The following is a 20,623-nucleotide window of genomic DNA, read 5'->3' as shown; positions in this document are numbered from 1 at the left end:
TTATAGGTACTTATAGTGAGCATTAAAACCTAAATAAGAGCTAAGCTATCAGTAGGTCCTTTGAAGGACAGAGGCTAAAGAACCTACTGTCAGAGATGTTAAGAAAAGGATTCCTGAAACTGGTAAGAGTTTGAACCAGATAGCTTCTAAATCCCTTTCAGCTCCAGTCTTAGAAAGAGGGATGCCTGGGTAGCTGTTTATGTATCCTGTATGTATCCTGATACATAAACAGGAATGCCTGTTTATGTATCCAACTCTTGATTTCAGCTCAGGTCATAATCTCAGGTGAGATCGAGCTTCACAAACCTGCTTAAGATCCTCTCTCTCGGGGCACCTGAGTGGCTCAGTGGGTTAAACCTCTGCCTTCAGCTCAGGTCATGATCTCAGGGTCCTGGGATCGAGCCCCACATCGGGCTCTCTGCTCGGCAGGGAGCCTGCTTCCCCCTCTCTCTCTCTGCCTACTTGTGATTTCTCTCTGTCAAATAAATAAATAAAACCTTAAAAAAAAAAAAGATCCTCTCTCTCCCTCTGCCCTTCCCCAATTCATGCCCATGCTCTCTCTCTCTCTAAAATAAATACCATCTAAATAAATAAATAAATCTAAATAAATAAATAAATAATAAATTAATAAATAAATAAAGTTCTTCAAAAAGAACTTATAAATAAAGTTCTCCACTTACTATGTGCCAACTCTCAAGCACCCATATTATTAGATAGAGATCCCAGGGTGCCTGTGTGTCTCAGTCGGGTTAAGTGTCTGCCTTCAGCTTAGGTCATGATCCCAGAGTCATGTGACAGAGTCCCACATTGGGCTCCCTGCTCCATGGGGAGCCTGCTTCTCCCTCTGCCTCTCATAAATAAATAAAAATCTTAGAAGAAAAAAAAAGACTGAGGTCCCAAAAAGCCTAGAAATAAAATTTTAGAGCTAGATGAAACTATTTTTTTTTAAAGATTTTATTTATTTGTCGGAGAGAGGGAGAGAGAGTGAGCGAGCACAGGCAGAGGCAGAGGAAGAAGCAGGTTCCCTGCTGAGCAAGGAGCCGGATGTGGGACTCGATCCCAGGACGCTGGGATCATGACCTGAGCTGAAGGCAGCCGCTTAACCAACTGAGCCACCCAGGCATCCCATAGATGAAACTATTTTTAAAACTCTCATCTAGCCTTTCATTTTACAAAGGAGCAATATGTGACTTGGACCACTTAAAAAGCTATATTTAAAATAAAAAGGCATAAAGATTTAAATAAATATAGCAAATAAAGTACTATTTTGGAATTAGAAACCCTGGATTATAATTCTGACTACTTGACCTACCAGTTTTGTCATCATAAATCAGTTTCATTTTCCTCAATGATAAAATGAGATGAAAAGAATATAATCCAGCTGACCTATTTCACATAGCTGTAGCAAGGCATAATAGTATGTATCTGAAAGTTCTTTGTAAATATAAAGCATGAAACATGTATTTATTATCATTTTGTAATAAAAATACATTAGGAAAATAAGTACAAAAATGCCCCTTTCTTTATACTTCTGGTAAATGGGTTATTATAACTCCATAAAACTGAGGAAGGATAGGTAAGTTACTCTTATAAAAACAATAAAACCATGCTGGGGTTTTCAATATAAATAGGGGGCTAAGATTTTAAAGCTTAAAGGAATTTTAAATACATTTTAAATTATATGATATACATCACATATTAGTAACTATATATAATTCTATACATAACTTAAAACATACTCATATATTTACTATGGTTCAGCAATATATAACTTACATAATATATAACTAGAATCAATACGTAGTTTATTCATGTATGTGTTTTTAAAGCATCAGAAATTGTAAGAAAACACAGAAATATTAAAAGAAGATGAGAATAGGAGCAATGCAGGAGGAAAACACATTCAGAAGGGAACTGCTATAGAGATGAGGAAAAGTCCAGATCCAAGTTTAAGGTAAGGGGATATAAAAAGCAAGAAGGAATCCTAGGACACTCATCAGATTAACCAGCAAAGTATCTATGGGATAACTGAAAAAAAGGATCCAGCTTTCCTCTACACATTCTCAGCAGCAAGAAACAAGGAAGCCTAACAATGCTTCCTTGGTAGCAATCAAGAGCAATCCATCAAAAGCTGCTCTCTCCCTCCACAGTATTTGTATTATAGCTGGGCACAGGTCTAAACTACAGTCCCCCAGACTCCTTTGCAGTTAGGCATAGCCATGTAAACAACATAAAGCCTTTTCCCCTTATAATTTACAATATAGTAATTTAATAAATGAATATAACAGTAAGAATCTATATGATGTATATAAGGTAGGACTAAGGGTCATTAAAATCCACAGAAAATCTGTAAGTTTCATCTTAGACATGTTTCCTCCAGGCCTTTTTGAAAACTCGAACATGAATTCTTCTGCAAGAAGTACCAGCAAGCTGTCCACAGAGATAAAAATAATAATTTTTATTTTTATCTTTTTTTAAAGATTTTATTTTTAAGTAATCTCTCCATCCAGCAAGGGACCTGAACTCAGAATCCCAAGATTGAGAGTCGCATGCTCCTCTGACTAGCCAGCCAGACACCCCAAGAATAATAAATTTTTTTTAATTTAAAAAAAAAAGCTAGAGGCCAGACCCTCAATATTAAGACTCAAATGAACTAGTCTTCAACAGTAGCCACTGCAGTTTTGAAAAAGCCAAAGAAAAACAAATATAGTATGGACTATAAACACCATTAAGACTCATTCAATACTCCAAGAAGTCAAAATAAGAAAAAGTTCTAACAGGCAGTGAATAAAAACCATATCCATTAATAATGAAAATCTACATGGTGAGTAGTTGCACTTACACATATGAGGAATAAATGATAGACCCTACAAATGAATTCTTCTATCTGTAAACTTCTATTCAAAAAATTTCAAAATGTTTAAGAAAATAATTTCTAATTATTACAGTAAAAATGCTGTTAACAGAGATACTATTACTTCATCATTAGTCCTAAATAGTTTCTGAATCTCCACATACCAAGAAAAAAAAAATACTCTGCACAACTTAAAATCTTTCATCTACAACTGACAAAGCAGAAGACAAACACTCATTAAGACACAGAACATCTTTGTGAGGTAATTATAACTTTTAATTTTACACAGGGATGAACTAAAACACAAGAAAATTAAATGGCTTATTCAGAGATTTTAAAAAATTCCTAATATTCCCATATAAAACTTTGCTCTTAGCATGAAAATGCTTTTATTTTCTGACTAATAAAATATTTTAATACTCCTTTTAGAATAAATTTAATAGCACTGCCAGAAATAGATTACTGGAAATTATATTATCCAAAGATGAACATGACTCTAGTTTGTGGTTTTTTCTCAAATCAAGAAATAAGAAATCTTGGGGCACCTGGGTGGCTCAGTCTATTAAGGATCTGCCCTCGGCTCAGGTCATGATCCCAGAGTCCTGGGATGGAGTCCCACATTAGGCTCCCCAGTTAGTGGGGAATCTGCTTCTCTCTCCGCCTGCTGTTCTCCCTACTTGTGCTCACTTTTGTGCTCCCACTCTCTCTCTCTGACAAATAAATAAATAAAATCTTTAAAAAGAAAAAAAGAAAGAAAGAAAGAAAATGTTACTGTGGCATACTCACTCTTTAGATTCCTGAATCCTTTTAGTAACATGCTGTACAACTGTGTCATAGCCAGATTCCTCATCCTGATTCTGATCAGATGTCCATTTTTCCATTTCTTCTTCAATCATAGACCCCAAAGTGTTACATATATGCTGCCGAAGATATTTCACAAATTCATAGCTAAAACAAGTATTTAAAAAATAAATGTAGTAACTATCATGAACTCGCTTATGAACCATACCCAGGAAAAAATGTTAGCACAGAAATATTTTAAAAACACTCAGATTTCTTCCTTTAAAAAAGGCTTGAACTTTTCATCCCAAATCATCAAGCTTATCTAGAATTTTATTGCTTTTTTTCTGGGACATTGGCATTTTCTGCATGCATGCCATGCCCACGCACTCCATCAGTCCACCCAGTCATCAACACTTGATAACACTGCCTACATATCCTTTGGTTTCATCACCTCTCCTTTTTTTCCACTTCTGTTGGTCAGTGCAAAACCACATCACCTCACACAGAGATTACTACTGCGGCTTTCTTGCTCATCTTCCTTCACCCCCCCCCTTCCCTCTCATATTTATCCTGAACACTGCAGTTATCTTGGTCCTCAAAAATCACAGCCTTCATTATTTCTGAGTTAGAGCCACTTTACTCATACCAATACCTCATACCACATCACATACATAATGCCTGAATAAAGAGTTGTTGTATTTAAAACTAATTATTGGCTGTCTATTATCCTTCAAATACAACTTCCTTGGCTTGGCATTTAAATGCCTAATCAATCAATCCCCTTAATTACTGTATCTCCACTTACATGAAGCCACACTCAATCTTCTCCAGAAACCACCATTTTGATTTGCATATAAACAAGGAGGGACTTTTAAGTGATTATCATGAATTAGACACTGCTGTAAGTATTTTATTATTATTGTCTTATTTACCACATGAAATAGGTAAAATAGATGAGGATGCAAATGAAAAGCTAAAAAGCCTTGTCAAATTCACAAGCTACGGGCGCCTGTGGCTCAGCTGGTTAAGTGGCCCACTCTGAATTTCTGCTCAGGTCACGATTTCTGGATCCTGGGAGGAAGCCAACCATCAGGCTCCACGCTCAGCTGGATTCTGTTGGATTTTCTCTCTCCCTCTGCCCCTTCCCCAGCTCCTGTGCTCGCTCTCTCTCTCTCTCTCAAATAAATAAACCTTTAAAAAATTTCACAAGCTATTAATTCAGGTCCACCTTAATCCAAAACTCTTGTCAATCCCACAATCCCATACTCTCTCAAAAATGGGAAAATTTCAAAAATGTTTAAGAAATAAGATGTTCTGTAGTGCTCAATGGAGATTGGAAATGGAAATAAATATAACACTCACATTTTTACCAACTATATTATTTAAATTTCTTGCATTTAGGGAGGTAAATCTATTATATTTTATTTTCTCAAAATTATAATTTGCATTAAATTTAAAGTGTAATTTATTAAAAATTTATTTTAAGTTATTCATTGAATTTACTTTTAAATGTTTAATATTTATATTCAATGTTTAAGTGTTAATTTCTAAGCTTTAAGAAAATAGGGATCTATTAATGGCAGAAGAAAACATTATTTTGTAAACTTAATGACCTGCAATATTAGATCAAAATGACAAACACTAATTTTCAGAAATACTAGAAGAAAAACTTACTGAATCATGTATCATAGAAAATAGCCTCTAATCATCATCTAAGCAGTTCTGTAGTTTCTGCTTCTTCTGGTGATTCATGATTGCCTTCCCTTATAAAAGCAAAACTTCCCACCCATTTTAAATGTTAAATTATTTTTTATTTGTGTATTTGTAATTATAAACCAAATCTTTGCATATTCTACACAAAATGACAAAAACTTATACAAGCAAGAATTCAAAGATTAAGATTTCAAGAGAATCTTTTAAAGATACTAATTGTTTCACATTTGACAGACCCTATATTTTGCCTCCACAGAGGGACAGGTGGCTCTGAGGTTAGAGTTGGCAGATGGGTGTGATGAGATCCAAAGAGCCCAAAAAATATGTTTACCACATCCATCCCACCACAACCAGAAAACCTATAAAGAATCAGAATATCTGAAATTCCAATACTATAAATGTATTATTGTTTCTTTAAAATGTCCTTGTAAATGAAAAAGGATCTAGTAATAGATAATCCTTTTAGCCCAATTAGTATGACACCACTGGGAAAAGGAAAAGTGTAATTGGAAGAAAGTGCAGAGAGATGAAAGGTTCCTAAAAACAATCTTGATCCTCCTCACAATCCTGCCCTAGTCTCGTCAAACAGACAGTTTCCCTTCACATGTCTGAAATACTCAGTGAGAAACAAAACTTGGGAAAGCCTGAGTTAGTTCTCTGAAACTAAAGGAAGGGCCACGCTAGAGATTAATTCTACATCTCATCATCAATATCTACTATGAAAAGGCAAATGATTCCTCAGCTTGATCAGCCCTGTTTCTGTGCCACAAATCTTGAGCAATTATGAGAAATGAATATTTAACTGAGAAATAGAACTTTTGTGTTTGTGTTGTTTAAAGCCCAAACTATAAGCAACAGAAATGATATTTTTTATAACTAAGGCAGTGAGGAAATATGAAACAAGACCATTAACAAAATGTATTCAAAAAGTTGAGAGAGGGGGACCTGGGTGGCTCAGTCAGTTAAGCATCTGCCCTCAGCTCAGGTCATGATTTCAGGGTCCTGGGATGGAGCTGCAAGTTGGGCTACCTGCTCAGCAGGGAGTCTGCTTCTCCCTCTGACTTTGCCCCTCCCCCCGTTTGTGCTCTCTTTCTCCCTCTAATAAATAAAAATCTTAAAAAAAAAAAAGTTAAAAGAATACCATTCTAAAATAAAAGACACTTTAAAAAACAACAACAAAAAAAAAAAAACCACCTCTCCACTACTTAGCATCATCTATAAATAGCAAATAGCAAATATGCTGAGAAAAAGTTAAAACCTCCTCTTTGGGAAACTGACAAGCCACATACTTTTTCCCAATGATATCATTTTTATCTGTGACTGTAGTATTAGCTCCCAGCAGACACCATTCAAAATACTTCAAGGTTTTGGTTCATCTTCCAAATTAAATGAACCCAAGAACCCCAAAATTGAATCTTGCCTAATGGGTTACTGCTCTTTTAAGAAAAAAGATCTCCAAGGAGGATAAGGCCCTCTGTCATGTGAGGACTACCAGGCTGCCTATGGCCCTTTGGATACTCTACTGACTCCCTGATCATTGGAAGATTCAAATTAGTAAACAGTAATTTCTGCAAGTGGATCTTTCTCTTTGGGTGAAAAAAATCCAAGGCTTCAAATTCTCTTCTGACAATTCATTTTGTGTTGGTTTTTTTTACCATATGGATTCATGGCAATGTCCCATAAAATCCTATAAGGAATGCTGTTTTCTATAGTGGTGCCCATGATAGAAAATTATTGTTGCTATGGGCTGGGAGAAACACTTCTATAAAATTAAGTACTGTGTTGCCTTAATTGTAATCCTCATTGTATTGGTGCCATTGAGTAGCTCTTAAGTCTACAACTAATCCAAAAGATTGATGATAAGCTCTTTAAATCAACCCGTTACATCATTTTTATAAGTTATCCAGGAGGTGTAGCAATATTCTTATTTTGTATAAAAGCAAAAGCCTGGATGCACAAAAGAAACTTTCAAAAGTTTCCATACTTATTCCAGGAATAGCAAACTCAGATGTTACCAGGAGTAGACAGGTAAAGTCAAGTCAGCCATGTGTAAGAGAGAAAAGAGGCAGGGGTGAAATAAAAGGACATTTCTCAGCTAAAAGGAAGAGCTTCTACATGGCTTTAGTCACTTTTTGCCATTTAGGAATATTAGCCTAATGTTGATTTTTCTATGTTTCAAGAAAAGCCAGAAAACTATTTTATATGCCATCTCTCAATTTTTAAATGTTACCTTTAAAAAAAAAAAAAAAGCCAAAGAAATACATCCACAGACCAAATATAGCCTACAGAATTCAGTTTGACCATTAACATCCACTCACTCCAAGCATTATAAAACCCTTACCACTAAAGATACGGTGAATCACCTCTGTGTTTAAAATTTCTATTTAAGAAATGTAAAACTTCCCTGAAAAAAATGTACATTCTTAATAACTTATTTTAGATGATACTTATGAAGCTTAATTTAAGTCAATTCTGCTACAGTTTAGGTCCTTTCCTTTCAGATTTATTTTTAGCAGACTCCTCTGTGTTAACATTTTCAGATTAACATACCCTAATTGCACTGGAAATATAAGGAATCATACAGCTTTGCTATGGACTACAATAAATACAACTTCCTTTATTTTTAAGTCTATTAATATTTCCTTCTTGTTCATCTTAAAATTTTCTAATAACAAAGTTTCTTTTTTTTTTTAAAGAACATGATCTACACAACAAGTAAGTATTATACCTTTAGAAATCTATGAATCCCTTTGCTTTGGGTTTAAGTTCTAAATTTTATACTGGTCAATCTTGTAACCTTAGACAAAACACCTGACCTTGCTAAATTTCAGTTCCTGCTATGTAACCATAATGGCAATTCTAATGCGAAAACTGTTATTTATTACATATAGCTATACTCTGACACTTTTCAAACCAAATAAACTATACATATATTTGACTAACCATTTTGTTACCTTAAAAGTAATTTAATGAGAAAAAATTAAAATCTGGTTTCAAAGATACTATTACCAAATGAATACAAAATATTTTTTTCCAAATATCCCTCAAAGAGGGACATTAAAACCTAAAAGTACAGTTGTTTGCTGCTAAGGAAAAATGTGTTCACCTCACCACATTTCAGAAGCAGCTTGAAATACACAGCAATGTGCTTCATCATTTCGCTTTACTCCTGATGAATATGAAATTTTTCACATTTACACAGGAAAACTTTACAAAGTTGGCTAAAAGAACAGTCACTGTTTGCAATTTTTCCAGTTTTATTACCTAGATTTTTCCAAGAAAATCAATTATTTTTTCATGATGAAATTCCGACGTGTTAAAATTCACCAAAGTATGCACTGATACACAGAGTACTAATACAACAGAAAAACATTAAAAAATCTGATACAAGTTTGTTTCAAGAAAGCATTCTCTTAGCTATTTAAATAAGCAAAAAATGTTCAGTCATATATAGAAAAAATTATAGTAATGATATGCTTTAAAAAGAGACTTTATTAGAATAAGTTGTGAATTATAATGCTGGTATTTGGAATTCTTATTTCAGAATCAAAAGATTTATTATATGACCAACCTAACTTTATATATCATACTGGTATATAAAAGGTTATATAATAGAAAGAACGAGTATTTTACATCACGACAACCTTTTAGATCAAAGAATAGGTTTCTGAGTCATGATAAACAATTACTAGAAATGTATTCATTAATTATGAAAGCAAACATATAATTCTTAGTAATTTCACTATACATGGATATCACTTTACACACTGGAGGCTTTCGTGAAGTTACCACTTAAACACCCTAGAATTCACTGGTAGATTCTCCTGTGAAACAAAAAGTAAACCTCTGCCAAGCCCCCCCCCCCCCCCAATTCTGATTCATTTATGAAGAGGCCCAAGTATCAGTATTTTTTTTTAACATGGGGCCCAGCTGATTCTGGTGTAGCCAAGACTAAAAACCGGGGCTAATTTGTTTCCTGGGGGCCAGTTTAAGTATAAAAACCTACACAACACACATACATAATGAAAGCAATGGCCTCATCCCTACCTCTCTCCCCTCTCACAGGCCTCAAATCCTTGCTGCCACTTTCAGAGACAAAGGGGAATCTTGGATCTTTTAGAAAATATATATATAGTTTAAGGCAGAAAAATAGAAGTTCTGGAAAGCAGAGATAGTTTGGGAAAACTGCTCATTGGGGCAAACCCCAGAAAGGGCTCTACTGCCTACACTATGGTTTCTTCCCCAAATGACTGTATTTTCCCCCACTTTACTTGATTACACTATCTGAAATTCCATCATAGATGGACTCAATTGTCCTAACCATCTTCCTACAAAAATGGTCTAAAAACACCAGTTTCCCCTGCAAGTCTTTTTAATAAAATTGTTCTGGTGGGGCGCCTGGGTGGCTTAGTGGGTTAAGCCTCTGCCTTCAGCTCAGGTCATGATCTCAGGGTCCTGGGATCGAGCCCCGCATCAGGCTCTCTGCTTGGCAGGGAGCCTGCTTCCCCTTCTCTCTCTGCCTGCTTCTCTGCCTACTTGTGATCTCTCTCTCTGTGTCAAATAAATAAATAAAATCTTTTAAAAAATAAATAAAATAAAAATAAAATTGTTCTGGCCAATACTAGGGCAACATTGGGTGGATTTAAGAAACCAGTGTTCTGATAGTGGAAATGGGAAGATAGATAATTCTGAAGTAGGAAACACTTTGGGAAGCAAAATGTATCTAAGTGACTCAAGAACATACAATGCGGGGCTCCTGGGTGGCTCAGTGCATTAAGCCTCTGCCTCCAGCTCAGGTTATGATCTCAGGGTCCTGGGATGGACCCCCAAATCCGGCTCTCTGCTCAGCGGGGTGCCTGCTTCCCCTCCTCTCTCTGCCTGCTGCTCTGCCTACTTGTGATCTCTCTTCCTCTGTCAAATAAATAAATTAATTAAATCTTAAAAAAAAAAAAAGAAAAAAAGAACATGCAATGTTCAAGAGGAGTTAGGTCAGTGAAAACAAAGACAAAATATGAGCAACCAGACTAACTGATCTTTAATATCACATCCAACTCTGAGCTGTTAAGATGCTATGACAACATCAAAGACAAGCATCTCCCCCTCTTTTCCTCTCCCACACAGAGTTCCTTCCTCCTAAGACACAGATCTCAGGTTAGTGAACCAACACATAAATTTTGCCATCTATGCTTTTAAGACTACAAACTACTCAAAATACTTTCAGGATCATAAGTCTTAAAAACTACAAATCAGTTATGATTTGAAAGTATCTGGATTTTTTTCAGGTAGGCCAAAAGTAAATCTCCTCAGTAAACAGTGAACATTAACCATAAATGTTAATCAGCAAGCATTTAATCCAATGCACTGTTGAAGAGTAAATTACTTTATTACAACAGTCATTAAACTGCTGAGAAGAACAGCATCTAACTTTAATTTGAAAAGTATTTTAAAATTGGAGCAGCTGAAACAATATAAGCAAATACGTAGCCTAAAACATTTACACTAAAAAGAAGAAGAAAAGCTGAAAATTAATGAGCTAACCACTGATCACAAAAGTTTTTAAAATTTTCCAAAGAAAAATTAAGGAACAGAATGTAAAAACCATAAAGTATACATGTAATAGAAAGGAAAAACTAACCCAATAGCTGATTCTTTTAAAAGACTAATAAAATAAACTTCTAGGAGAACAGAAGAGGGAAGGCACAAAAAAAAAAAGAATAAAAAGGGGGGGCATATAACTACAGATACTAAAAATAATTAAAAAGTTAACAGGATATTAATGAAACACTATATAGCAATACATTTGAAAATCTAGATGAAATGGACAAATGCCCAGAATATGATCCTAGCAAAAACTGACAGTAATTTACAAATTATTTAAACAACTGCTTGCATGTGAAATAAAACCCCAAACTTAATGTTTAAGAGTGTCTGTGCAAGATAAATTTGTATTACATGAGTTTACAAACACTATTAATTAAATCTTAATTTGAGAAAGTTGTGATTATTCTACAGTCTACAGCTATTAGCAGTGGATTTAATGAATAAACAAGAAAATCATGGAAATACAAATAAACATATGTATAACCAGAAATATTAATGAAATTAGTAACCACATTAACAAGAGTTCCACAAGAACAAGAATTCCACACTTTTGAAAACTCCCTTGAGAATCCGGTGAAAACTGTAAATACTCCTATAAAACTGCAAGTAAAAACAAACTTTTACATTAAAGGGTTCAAGGACCCCTTTAGGACCATGTAAGAAAGGTGTGGAGTTCCAGATAAATACAACTTCCGGGCACCCACAAATCAGTTTAAAGGTAACTGAAGATAAAATTTTCAGTACCATCTCTGTGAGATCAAAATGAAATACACACACTGAATTTAAAATACTGCATTTAAAATACTGCTACCAATTAATTGAGATACCTGTAAGAAAACTTTTCAATGGAGAGGATTAAATGAACCAGAACAAAGAAAAAAAATCTCCAAAGAAACATAATCTCCCAGAATAATCTCAAATGGTACCTCTCTCATTAAAAACTCTTATGTCTACTGTTCCCAAGCCCAGAGTCTCTAGCCCTTCTGTAGCACTTAAAATTCTGCCATCTATCACAGGCATTGCAGTATGTGGCTTATCCTTTTCTAAGAACTTAAGCTATTCCATAGGATGTTAATAATCTCACTTCAGTATTTCTGCGGTGCTCAGAATGAGCAACTGGTGCAGCCGCTGAAATACCACATAGCAAAGGAACAGAAATCTTGAGAACTCCCTGCTTTCAGGCACTGGGACAGGAATCCCTTGATAGAACAGACTTACTCTTAGAAAAACGTGAACAATTTACAATTATTGTTACTGTGCTGCCCGTAAGGGAAAAAATGAAGCATTAGAATATGTTGTGTGGCAAGAGAAACACAAAGGAAGCAGAAGCTTTGAAAGTAAAAAATAAATTATACAAAAATTCGGTACTTGTGTAAATAAACCCAAAGAAATGAACCTCCAACTTGGGTGCTACTTTTAACAATAATCAAACGAACATTCTTTCTCTACCACACTTGGACCTTTTCTGGATCAGCTGGCTTGTTTGCTTAAGATATCAAAAGCTATTTTACTTGTGGAAATTTTCATCAGTTTCCTCCAGATGTAAGAGGATTTCCTCGGCGCACTCCAGAGAGGGGGCACCCGTGATCTTCTCCTTCACGCTCTGGAACAGCTGCCTCAGCATCGCCTGCAGCATCACCTCGTCCTCGCCTGAGAAATGGGCCATCCTCTGCAAGAATCAAACGCCGACGCCCATTACTCCAGGCCGGCGCAAACGCCGCGCATTGCGCACGCGCGCCCCCACCCAGCCCAGGCCGACGCACTACGCCGTTCCCCGGGAGACCACGGCTAGCGCCTGGGGGTGGATCCTCCGCTGCCCGCGCGTCTTTCCGGAACACAGGTCACCTTACTTTGGGGAAGCAGGGGTTCGCAAGGACCCGCCTTTGGTCCTAGTCGTTGCCGGCTCCCGTACGAATACTGTTCAAGCTGTCCCCGCTAACCGCAAAAAAGAGAGATCCCGGAAGGTTTTGATGGGTGGGCCTGACGGCGGGACGTCAGTGATGCGCGTGACGTCAGCACGTTTGACGGGGCTTCCTAGGTGAGAAAGAGTGCCGCCTGGGGACCCACCTGCTCCTAAGGACAGGTTCAGGTGCGCTTGCTGTGCTTAGCGTTGGATTTGTAGATGGGAGGGAACGGAGTACGAAGACAAAGAGTTGAATAAAAGTGAAACTGAAAATAGATTGAAACGTTTTAATGACGTGAATGGTATTGAAATGTTACAATGCTGTTTCTCTTTAACAGCCAGCATCTATTGATTGCTTCCCTTTACCAAGCACCTTGCTAGGAACTGTGAAGAAGACGGCCCTCATAATCAAACACAAAAAGAAATCCGCGTTTACACCACAGTGCAGTTAAGTGTTAGAGAAGTCCACCAGGTAGGTGTTGTGGAAATCCAGAATCCTCTTTTAACCTCACAGAAGAAGAGTCAGGGAAGAAGCGAAGAGAGGTGTAACATACTCCAGTACTGGAGTTAGTAGGGTTAGAAGGAGGAGGTGAGGAGCCTGAGAAGCAAGTAGTCCACAACTGAAAGGGTCATATTTGGCACATTTCTGGGTTAGAGATTAATCTTAAAAGTAGTAGGACACAATTGGATTCCATGGTGACACCGTGAGATATTGTATATGAGGAACCTGTGCAGGAAGCAGCAGTAGATAATCATAGACCGTCATCCAGTTTCCAATCTAGATAAATCCTTAGACCATGGTCACATCCAAGGTAAGGAGCCAACCCAACAGAGTATTGGGATCAGATCCTGGTGTCTATGGATTAGTTCCACGTCACTGATGAGTGGTTTAATGTCAATGAATTCTCCCTTACCCATCTTAAATTTTACACTTCTGGTCCAATAACATCTGAATCAGTTCTCATGTTAGCCAAAATCAGTGATTCCCTTGATGTCCATGCTGTTATTTCCAAGAGTAGAAGTATAATATGTCCTTGCTAACTGTGGCAGCATGTTTCTTGGTAAAATGTATGCTTTATCTTGATTGTCTCGCTAATACATTTATAAAAAAAAAAAAACATACTACCAGAGTAGGCACACTTGCAACCTTATTTCTGGGTGAACCTAAAAAAAAACCAATATGTGTATATGCATGTGTGTGCACATGCACAGAATCACCAGCAATGTGACAGCTACATATCTAGATTAACACGGATGTTGACACCTCAAACATCAAGATTAACATTGCTGTTGATGATGAGATTTTTCTGAAACAGTAAGCTATTTGTTAAAATTCAGAACAAAATAAAATAATACTCCTTCCTTAATTCACATAGTTTTTGCACATAATTTCCTGGAAAATTCAGTGTGTTAAAACTGCCAAATAGTTTTTTTAAAGATTTTATTTATTATTTGACAGAGAGCTAGAGAGCATGAGTAGGCAGAGCAGCAGGCAGAGGGAGAAGGAGAAGCAGGCTCTCTGCTGAGCACGGAGCCTGATGCAGGGTTCAACACCAGGACCCTGAGATCATGACATGAGCCGAAGGCAGCTGCCCAACCGACTGAGCCACCCAGGCTCCCCTGCCAAAATTTTTTTTTTTTTTTAAAGATTTTTATTTATTTATTTGACAGAGATCACAAGTTGGCAGAGAGGCAGGCGTAGAGAGAGAGAGGACGAAGCAGGCTCCCCGCCGAACAGAGAGCCCAATGCGGGACTCGATCCCAGGACCCTGAGATCATGACCTGAGCCGAAGGCAGAAGCTTAACCCACTGAGCCACCCAGGCGCCCCCCTGCCAAATATTTTTATATAAAATGGAATTCATGCCTATACTCAAATACTTTCCCTGAGCTTTTTCATTTACTTGAATGTCCTGCAGGATCACTGAAGGTCATATAGGAAGCAGAACAATTCTTTTGTGTGGGAGATTGTCCTGTGTGTAATTCAAGATGTTCAACATCTCTAGCTCACACTACAAATGCCAGTAACTACCATCTAATCATTGTGATAACAAACATGTCCCCATGTATTTATAAAATACCTTCTTGGGAAGCAGGGGTGATTTGAACAGCACAGATTGAGAACCACCGTTCTAAAAGATATAACTTAGGAAAAAGAAAAACAACCTTAATAGAATACCTGAGATGCAAGAAAAGAAGATAGTCAAATGGCAAGTGAGGGTAGTAATACATTTAAGTAAATCTCAACAAATACTATCTGTGTAAAAATAATAACCTATAATATTCTAATTTGTGAAGATAAAATGCATAGCACTAAAATACTATAAACAATCATGTAAAGTAGGAAGTCATGGTAGGTTGAAGTATTCTGTAACTCTTATATTTAAAATGTAACCATTACAAAATTAGAAATAAAGAATTTAAGTTTAGGGGTGCCTGGGTGGCCCAGTGGGTTAAAGCCTCTGCCTTTGGCTCAGGTCATGATCCCAGGGTCCTGGGATCGAGCCCCACATCGGGCTCTCTGCTCTGCGGGGAGCCTGCTTCCTCCTCTCTCTCTGCCTGCCTCTCTGCCTACTTGTGATCTCTGTCTGTCAAATAAATAAATAAAATCTTAAAAAAAAAAAAGAATTTAAGTTTAAAAAATGGAAGGAAAAATGAAATGAGAGAAAAGCAAAAAGTCCCAATCAACTAAAGAAAAAAAAAAAAGTCAAGAAAGAAAAGCATAAAAAAAAAAAGATTCCTTAAAAATAAAATCTTTAGGGGAAAAAATGTTAACTGAAGATGTAACATATATATGTCATAACAGGCTTGCTAATTTTACATCACTAAATTTGCCTTTACCTGCCCAGTCACTTGTATAGCTATAAAATAACAGGCCACACCCACAGAGGAAAGCACAGACAAAAGCGCATACATCCTACACATAGGCTAAAACTAAAAGTCAAAAGAAGGTAGTTGAGCAAATGCACTTGGTTTCTTCTTTCAGAGTCACTGATTATTTCTATAAAATTACTCACAAGCCATCTACTAATCAAACATATCTGCCATGTGCGAGGTACTTTGCTACATGCTATGCTAAGACCAGTAAACAATAAAATTGTTTAGTAAGACAGTAAGACAAGACTACTATATTTGGCTCATAATTGGTGAGAAAGACACGTAACATGTAAGGGAGTCATGTATGCAAATAATTAGACAAGATGCTACATACCGCCTTGAATGATTCCATATAGTTCTAAGAATCTGTGTTTGGGGTGCCTGGGTGGCTCAGTTGGTTCAGTGTCTGCCTTTGGCTCAGATCATGATCCTGGAGTCCCAGGATCAAGTCCTGGGATCAAATCTTGAGATGGAGCCCTACATCAGGCTCCCTGCTTAGCAGGAGTCTGCTTCTCCCTCTGCCCCTCACCCCACTCGTGCTCTTTCTCACTCTCTCACTCTCTCTCTCTCAAATAAATAAATAAGATTTTTTTAAAATATGTGTTTCATTTTTTTCATCTTTCAATTCCTGAATTATTTATCCATATAAAGATAACAGTTTTGGGGGCGCCTGGGTGGCTCAGTGGATTAAGCCGCTGCCTTCGGCTCAGGTCATGATCTCAGGGTCCTGGGATCGAGCCCCGCATCGGGCTCTCTGCTCCGCGGGAAGCCTGCTTCCTCCTCTCTCTCTGCCTGCCTCTCTGCCTGCTTGTGATCTCTCTCTCCGTCAAATAAATAAATAAAATCTTTAAAAAAAAAAAAAAGATAACAGTTTTGTTAATTTTCCTTTAATCTTGGCATATAATATTTGCATTATGTAAGTAAAGTTATAATAGTCTAAATTCCTCAGATGCCTGTGTTTATCCCTTTATTACTATTTTTAATCCCTTTATTCCTTTTGAAATCTGTTTTCCAGGCCAGTTTCTTCGTACATAGATTTCAATAGCCTCTGTGTTCTGTAATATTTAATATTTTAGTGGCAGTTTTCAAAGTTATTGATATGTCTCTCAACAATAAAATTGATCAGATTCTTTCATTTCCCAGATATTTTCCTGTTGATATGGAATATAAGCATTAGGAAAATGTGTTTTAAAGATATCAAGATCCTAAAATAAAATTTGAATTGAAAGAGATAATCTATATTTTTTAAAGATTTTATTTATTTACTTGAGAGAGAGACAGAGAGCCTGAGAGAGAGCACAGGCAGGGTAGAGGGACAGAGGGAGAGGGAGAATCTGACTCAGGCCTTAATTCCAGGACCCCAGATCACGACCTGAGCTAAAGGCAGACACTTAACCAACTGAGCCACCCAGGTGTCCCAAAAGGTAATCTATTTAACAAAATTTGGTGACTCAAGGTTTTCTGAAAATTTAATAATCCTGTTTCTAATATAGATTTAAAATATTGCTAATATAACCCAATAATACTCATGATATTCTAGTGAATTACAAAGCTATAGTAAAATGTCAAGATGCTGTTAGACTACCAACACTAAGCACTAAGTAATTTTTAAAGTCTTTTTTTGTCATCATTCCAAGAAACTTATTTTGCTATTAAGCAAGGTAACCTGGACAATGTACATTTGTACATGTACTAGAAACATCCTATAATACAGAAACATTTTATGGAAAAATTTTTATGAATTTTTATTATTTATGTAATAATATTTATTATTATGTAAAATTATTTGGCCTGTTAAATATGGCAACTTGAACACATGCATTTATTTCTACTCTATCCAGAAATCCTACTAAAATGATGATGAGGAAATACGAGAGCCATAAGAGTCATAAATTCACAAGAACAAAGAGAATGTTGAGAAGAAATAACAGAGAATTTGCTTTTGTTCAAATGTGGAGACTATAGTGAGGGTGTACCTACTCCGACAGCCAGCGGTTCTAGGAAGAATTGTTACCAGCTGTGGGTGCAGATTTGGCTTGAAATCTCACCTTATCCTATGCAAGGAAGCATATTTTAAGAATACTATGGTTCATGTAGATAAGAATTATCCAGAAGTCAAGCTATATATAAAAGAGGACAAGAGTTGGGTGGAGGCCTTATTTGTGTTCTAAGTGAGGTTACTGATAATGGATTTTTGGTAAGTCAAGCTTCCTTATGCAGCAAGAAACAGGAAGAACATTTTTGTGTCCTCTGAATGTAAGTGAGGATTCATCCTGAAATTAGTCCTCATCAGACATAAGGTGATATATATTCGGAGGAAAAGTCTTTGGTGTGCAAGGAATATAGACATGAGTTTACTGAGATGTCAAGCGCAAGCTAACTTGAGAGAGAGAAACTAACTCTATTTGTTTTAGAAGGTGAAATGAGTCAGAAGATAGAGCTCACCAAACTCAAGCAGCTACACCCTACAAAGACTTAATGATCTATGATTTTAAATACCAAGTATACTGTGATGACACTCTAGCTTTTATCACCAGCCCTAACATACCACTTGTACTGTAGATTCTTATATACAACAGTCTGTTGAACATTCCCATTCAGATAGATGATAGGACTCTCACAGTTTAACATTTCCAAAGCCAACTTTTGAAAATACTTTTGAAAAGTATTTTCAGAGCCAAATTTTTTTTAAGATTTTATTTATATATTTGAAAGGTAGAGATTACAAGTAGGCAGAGAGGCAGGCAGAGAGAGAGAGAGAGAGAGAGAGAGAGAGGTGGAAGCAGGCTCCCTGCTGAGCAGAGAGCCCAATGTGGGGCTTGATTTCAGGACCCTAGGATCATAACCTGAGCCAAAGGCAGAGGCTTAACCCACTGAGCCACCCAGGGGCCCCCAAAGCCAACTTTTTGAAAATACTCTGCTTCTCTCTCCCATCTAAGTAAAGAACCCACACTCGTTTCCAATTGCTTAGCCTAAAATTTTGAAATCATCCTTGACGACTCCTTTCTTACATTATATTCCATACACATGCAGGCTATCAAGAAATTCTGCCTGCTCCACTATCAGTCATGTCCAGAATTTCTCCAGTTCTTAGCACATCCGGTGACACTACCCCAAGTAAGGACACCATCAGTTCCCTCTCCAATTTCATCTCCATCTAGTCTTCCTCCACCCTCCCCTAGTCACACCCATACTTACAGTCTTACTTGTTATTCTTAAAACACAGTAAGCATTCTCTTCTCTTCAGGCCATTGTATTTTGGTTCCTCCAGCTTGAATCGTCTTCCTTTCAGATATACCTGTAGCTGATTCTTTCATTTCAGCTCTCTGCCCAAATATCAGGAAAACAAGGGAAATCTTTTACTGACTACCTTATATTAAAAAAATATAAACTTAATATCATTTCATAATCATTTTTCACAAAGTTCTTTCCAGTCTTTACACAGTCTGATTACTTCCTGAGCAGTGAGGGACCACGCAAAAACTTTCAACCCTGGGGATGCCTGCGTAGCTCAGTTGGTTGAACATCTGCCTTTGGCTCAGGTCATGATGGTGGGGTCCTGGGATCAAATCGAGCCCCACATGGGGCTCCCTGCTCAGGGCAGGAGCCTGCTTCTCCCTCTTCCTCTTCCCTTCCCCCCACCCCTGCTCCTACTCTCTCTCGTTCATTCTCTCTTTCAAATAAACAAATTAATTAGATTTTTTAAAAAACTTTCAACTCTCTAAAAACTTTAATAATGATATTTTTTACTTCACTTTGGAATGTCTTATCTATTACACATAGTTGTCTCAGTAGCAATTTCCAGTTTCACATCCTACTACATTTTTTTATGTTTCTTTCATTAGAAATTTAGCTCTGTAGAGTCAGAGATATTATCTCCTTTTCATCGATAGAACTACAGTATCCCTAATACTGCCTGGCACATAGCTTTCTAGGATATTTGTTCAATGGATGAATGAATGAATGAACACCTAAGAGAGGTGAGGGAATAATATGGATAACGGTAAAAAGACGTATCAGAATGGCAGAATTGATAGACTGGAGTGAGTCCCCAGCCTCCATCCTTTAAGAGATTAACAATTAGATATCCACAAACAAAAACAGCTGTGAGAGAGCTCTGACACCCACTTTAGCAACATGGAGGAATGAAAAAAAAATGAGAATAACTGCACTATAACAGAAATAAGACAGTCTCATTTTGCAAGTATCATCCCATCCCCCAAGCTAGTATTGCTCAGTGCTAAGAGGCAATTTTCCAGCTAGTAAGAGCTCCCTCTTACCAGGAAAGGAGAAGCAGGGTAAGCATCTAGCTTCGCCAGACTCTGGGAGCACCAAAGTCCTATTTAGGTTTCACCTCTTCCAGAGCCAGAAAACTAAGACATATAGAAACTACAGATAAAGCTAGGGACAAGGAAGAAAAGCAGGGGTTACCAATAGCAGCCAGACATTGGGAGAGACCGTGGTTTATAGTGACCTGTTCTGCAGACTAACACAGCAGAAATTTACTACTGAAGAAACTAATAGCCAGCACTGCTGCCATGGAGAACCCTCTGCAGTTTTCATTAGCTTTTATCCTCCAGGCATTTATATGCCCTGATGCCAGCACCCCACTAGAGCCTGGAAACCACAGCGACAGCCAGCCCAGGCCTCAACAGCTACCCTGCTGCAAAATGACAGCCTATATATACCCCTGCAGCTGACTCCTACCACTGTATGCACTTTGGGGGCTAGCCCATCCAGCCATGCATTTGCACATTGCCAGCCTGACACCTGTCATTAGCATACACTGCAATGCACATGCCTGGAGGAGATTGTATGGACATGCGAGAGCACTCTAACAGCCAGGGTCCCCACATGTGCTTGTGGGCCCTGATCCGGCCCGGCCCTGTCCTCT

At 37.3% G+C, this 20,623-nt stretch overlaps 1 protein-coding gene across 5 annotated transcripts in view; it reads right to left on the bottom strand.

The window, feature by feature from the left end:
- Positions 1 to 12,922, bottom strand: part of TBC1D32 (TBC1 domain family member 32) — a 229,233-nt gene extending 216,311 nt beyond the window's left edge. For 3 of the 5 annotated variants that reach the window (XM_046005958.1, XM_046005963.1, XM_046005961.1), the window contains exons 1-3: positions 12,802 to 12,922; positions 12,463 to 12,620; positions 3,641 to 3,802 (exon numbers count right to left, since the gene is read on the bottom strand). In XM_046005958.1, coding sequence (XP_045861914.1) covers positions 3,641 to 3,802; positions 12,463 to 12,617 — 317 coding nt within the window. In that variant the 5' untranslated portion in view covers positions 12,618 to 12,620; positions 12,802 to 12,922. Of the gene's footprint in view, positions 1 to 3,640; positions 3,803 to 8,614; positions 9,816 to 12,462; positions 12,655 to 12,801 lie in introns of those variants that run through there. The other 2 variants (XM_046005960.1, XM_046005962.1) reach the window with 2 other exon arrangements.
- Between the last annotated feature and the right edge of the window lie 7,701 nt (positions 12,923 to 20,623).

Source organism: Meles meles, chromosome 5 (assembly GCF_922984935.1).
Source record: "Meles meles chromosome 5, mMelMel3.1 paternal haplotype, whole genome shotgun sequence".
Lineage (NCBI taxonomy): Eukaryota > Metazoa > Chordata > Mammalia > Carnivora > Mustelidae > Meles > Meles meles.
Note: the sequence above shows the minus strand (reverse complement) of the source record. Positions and strands in the feature narration are given on the sequence as shown.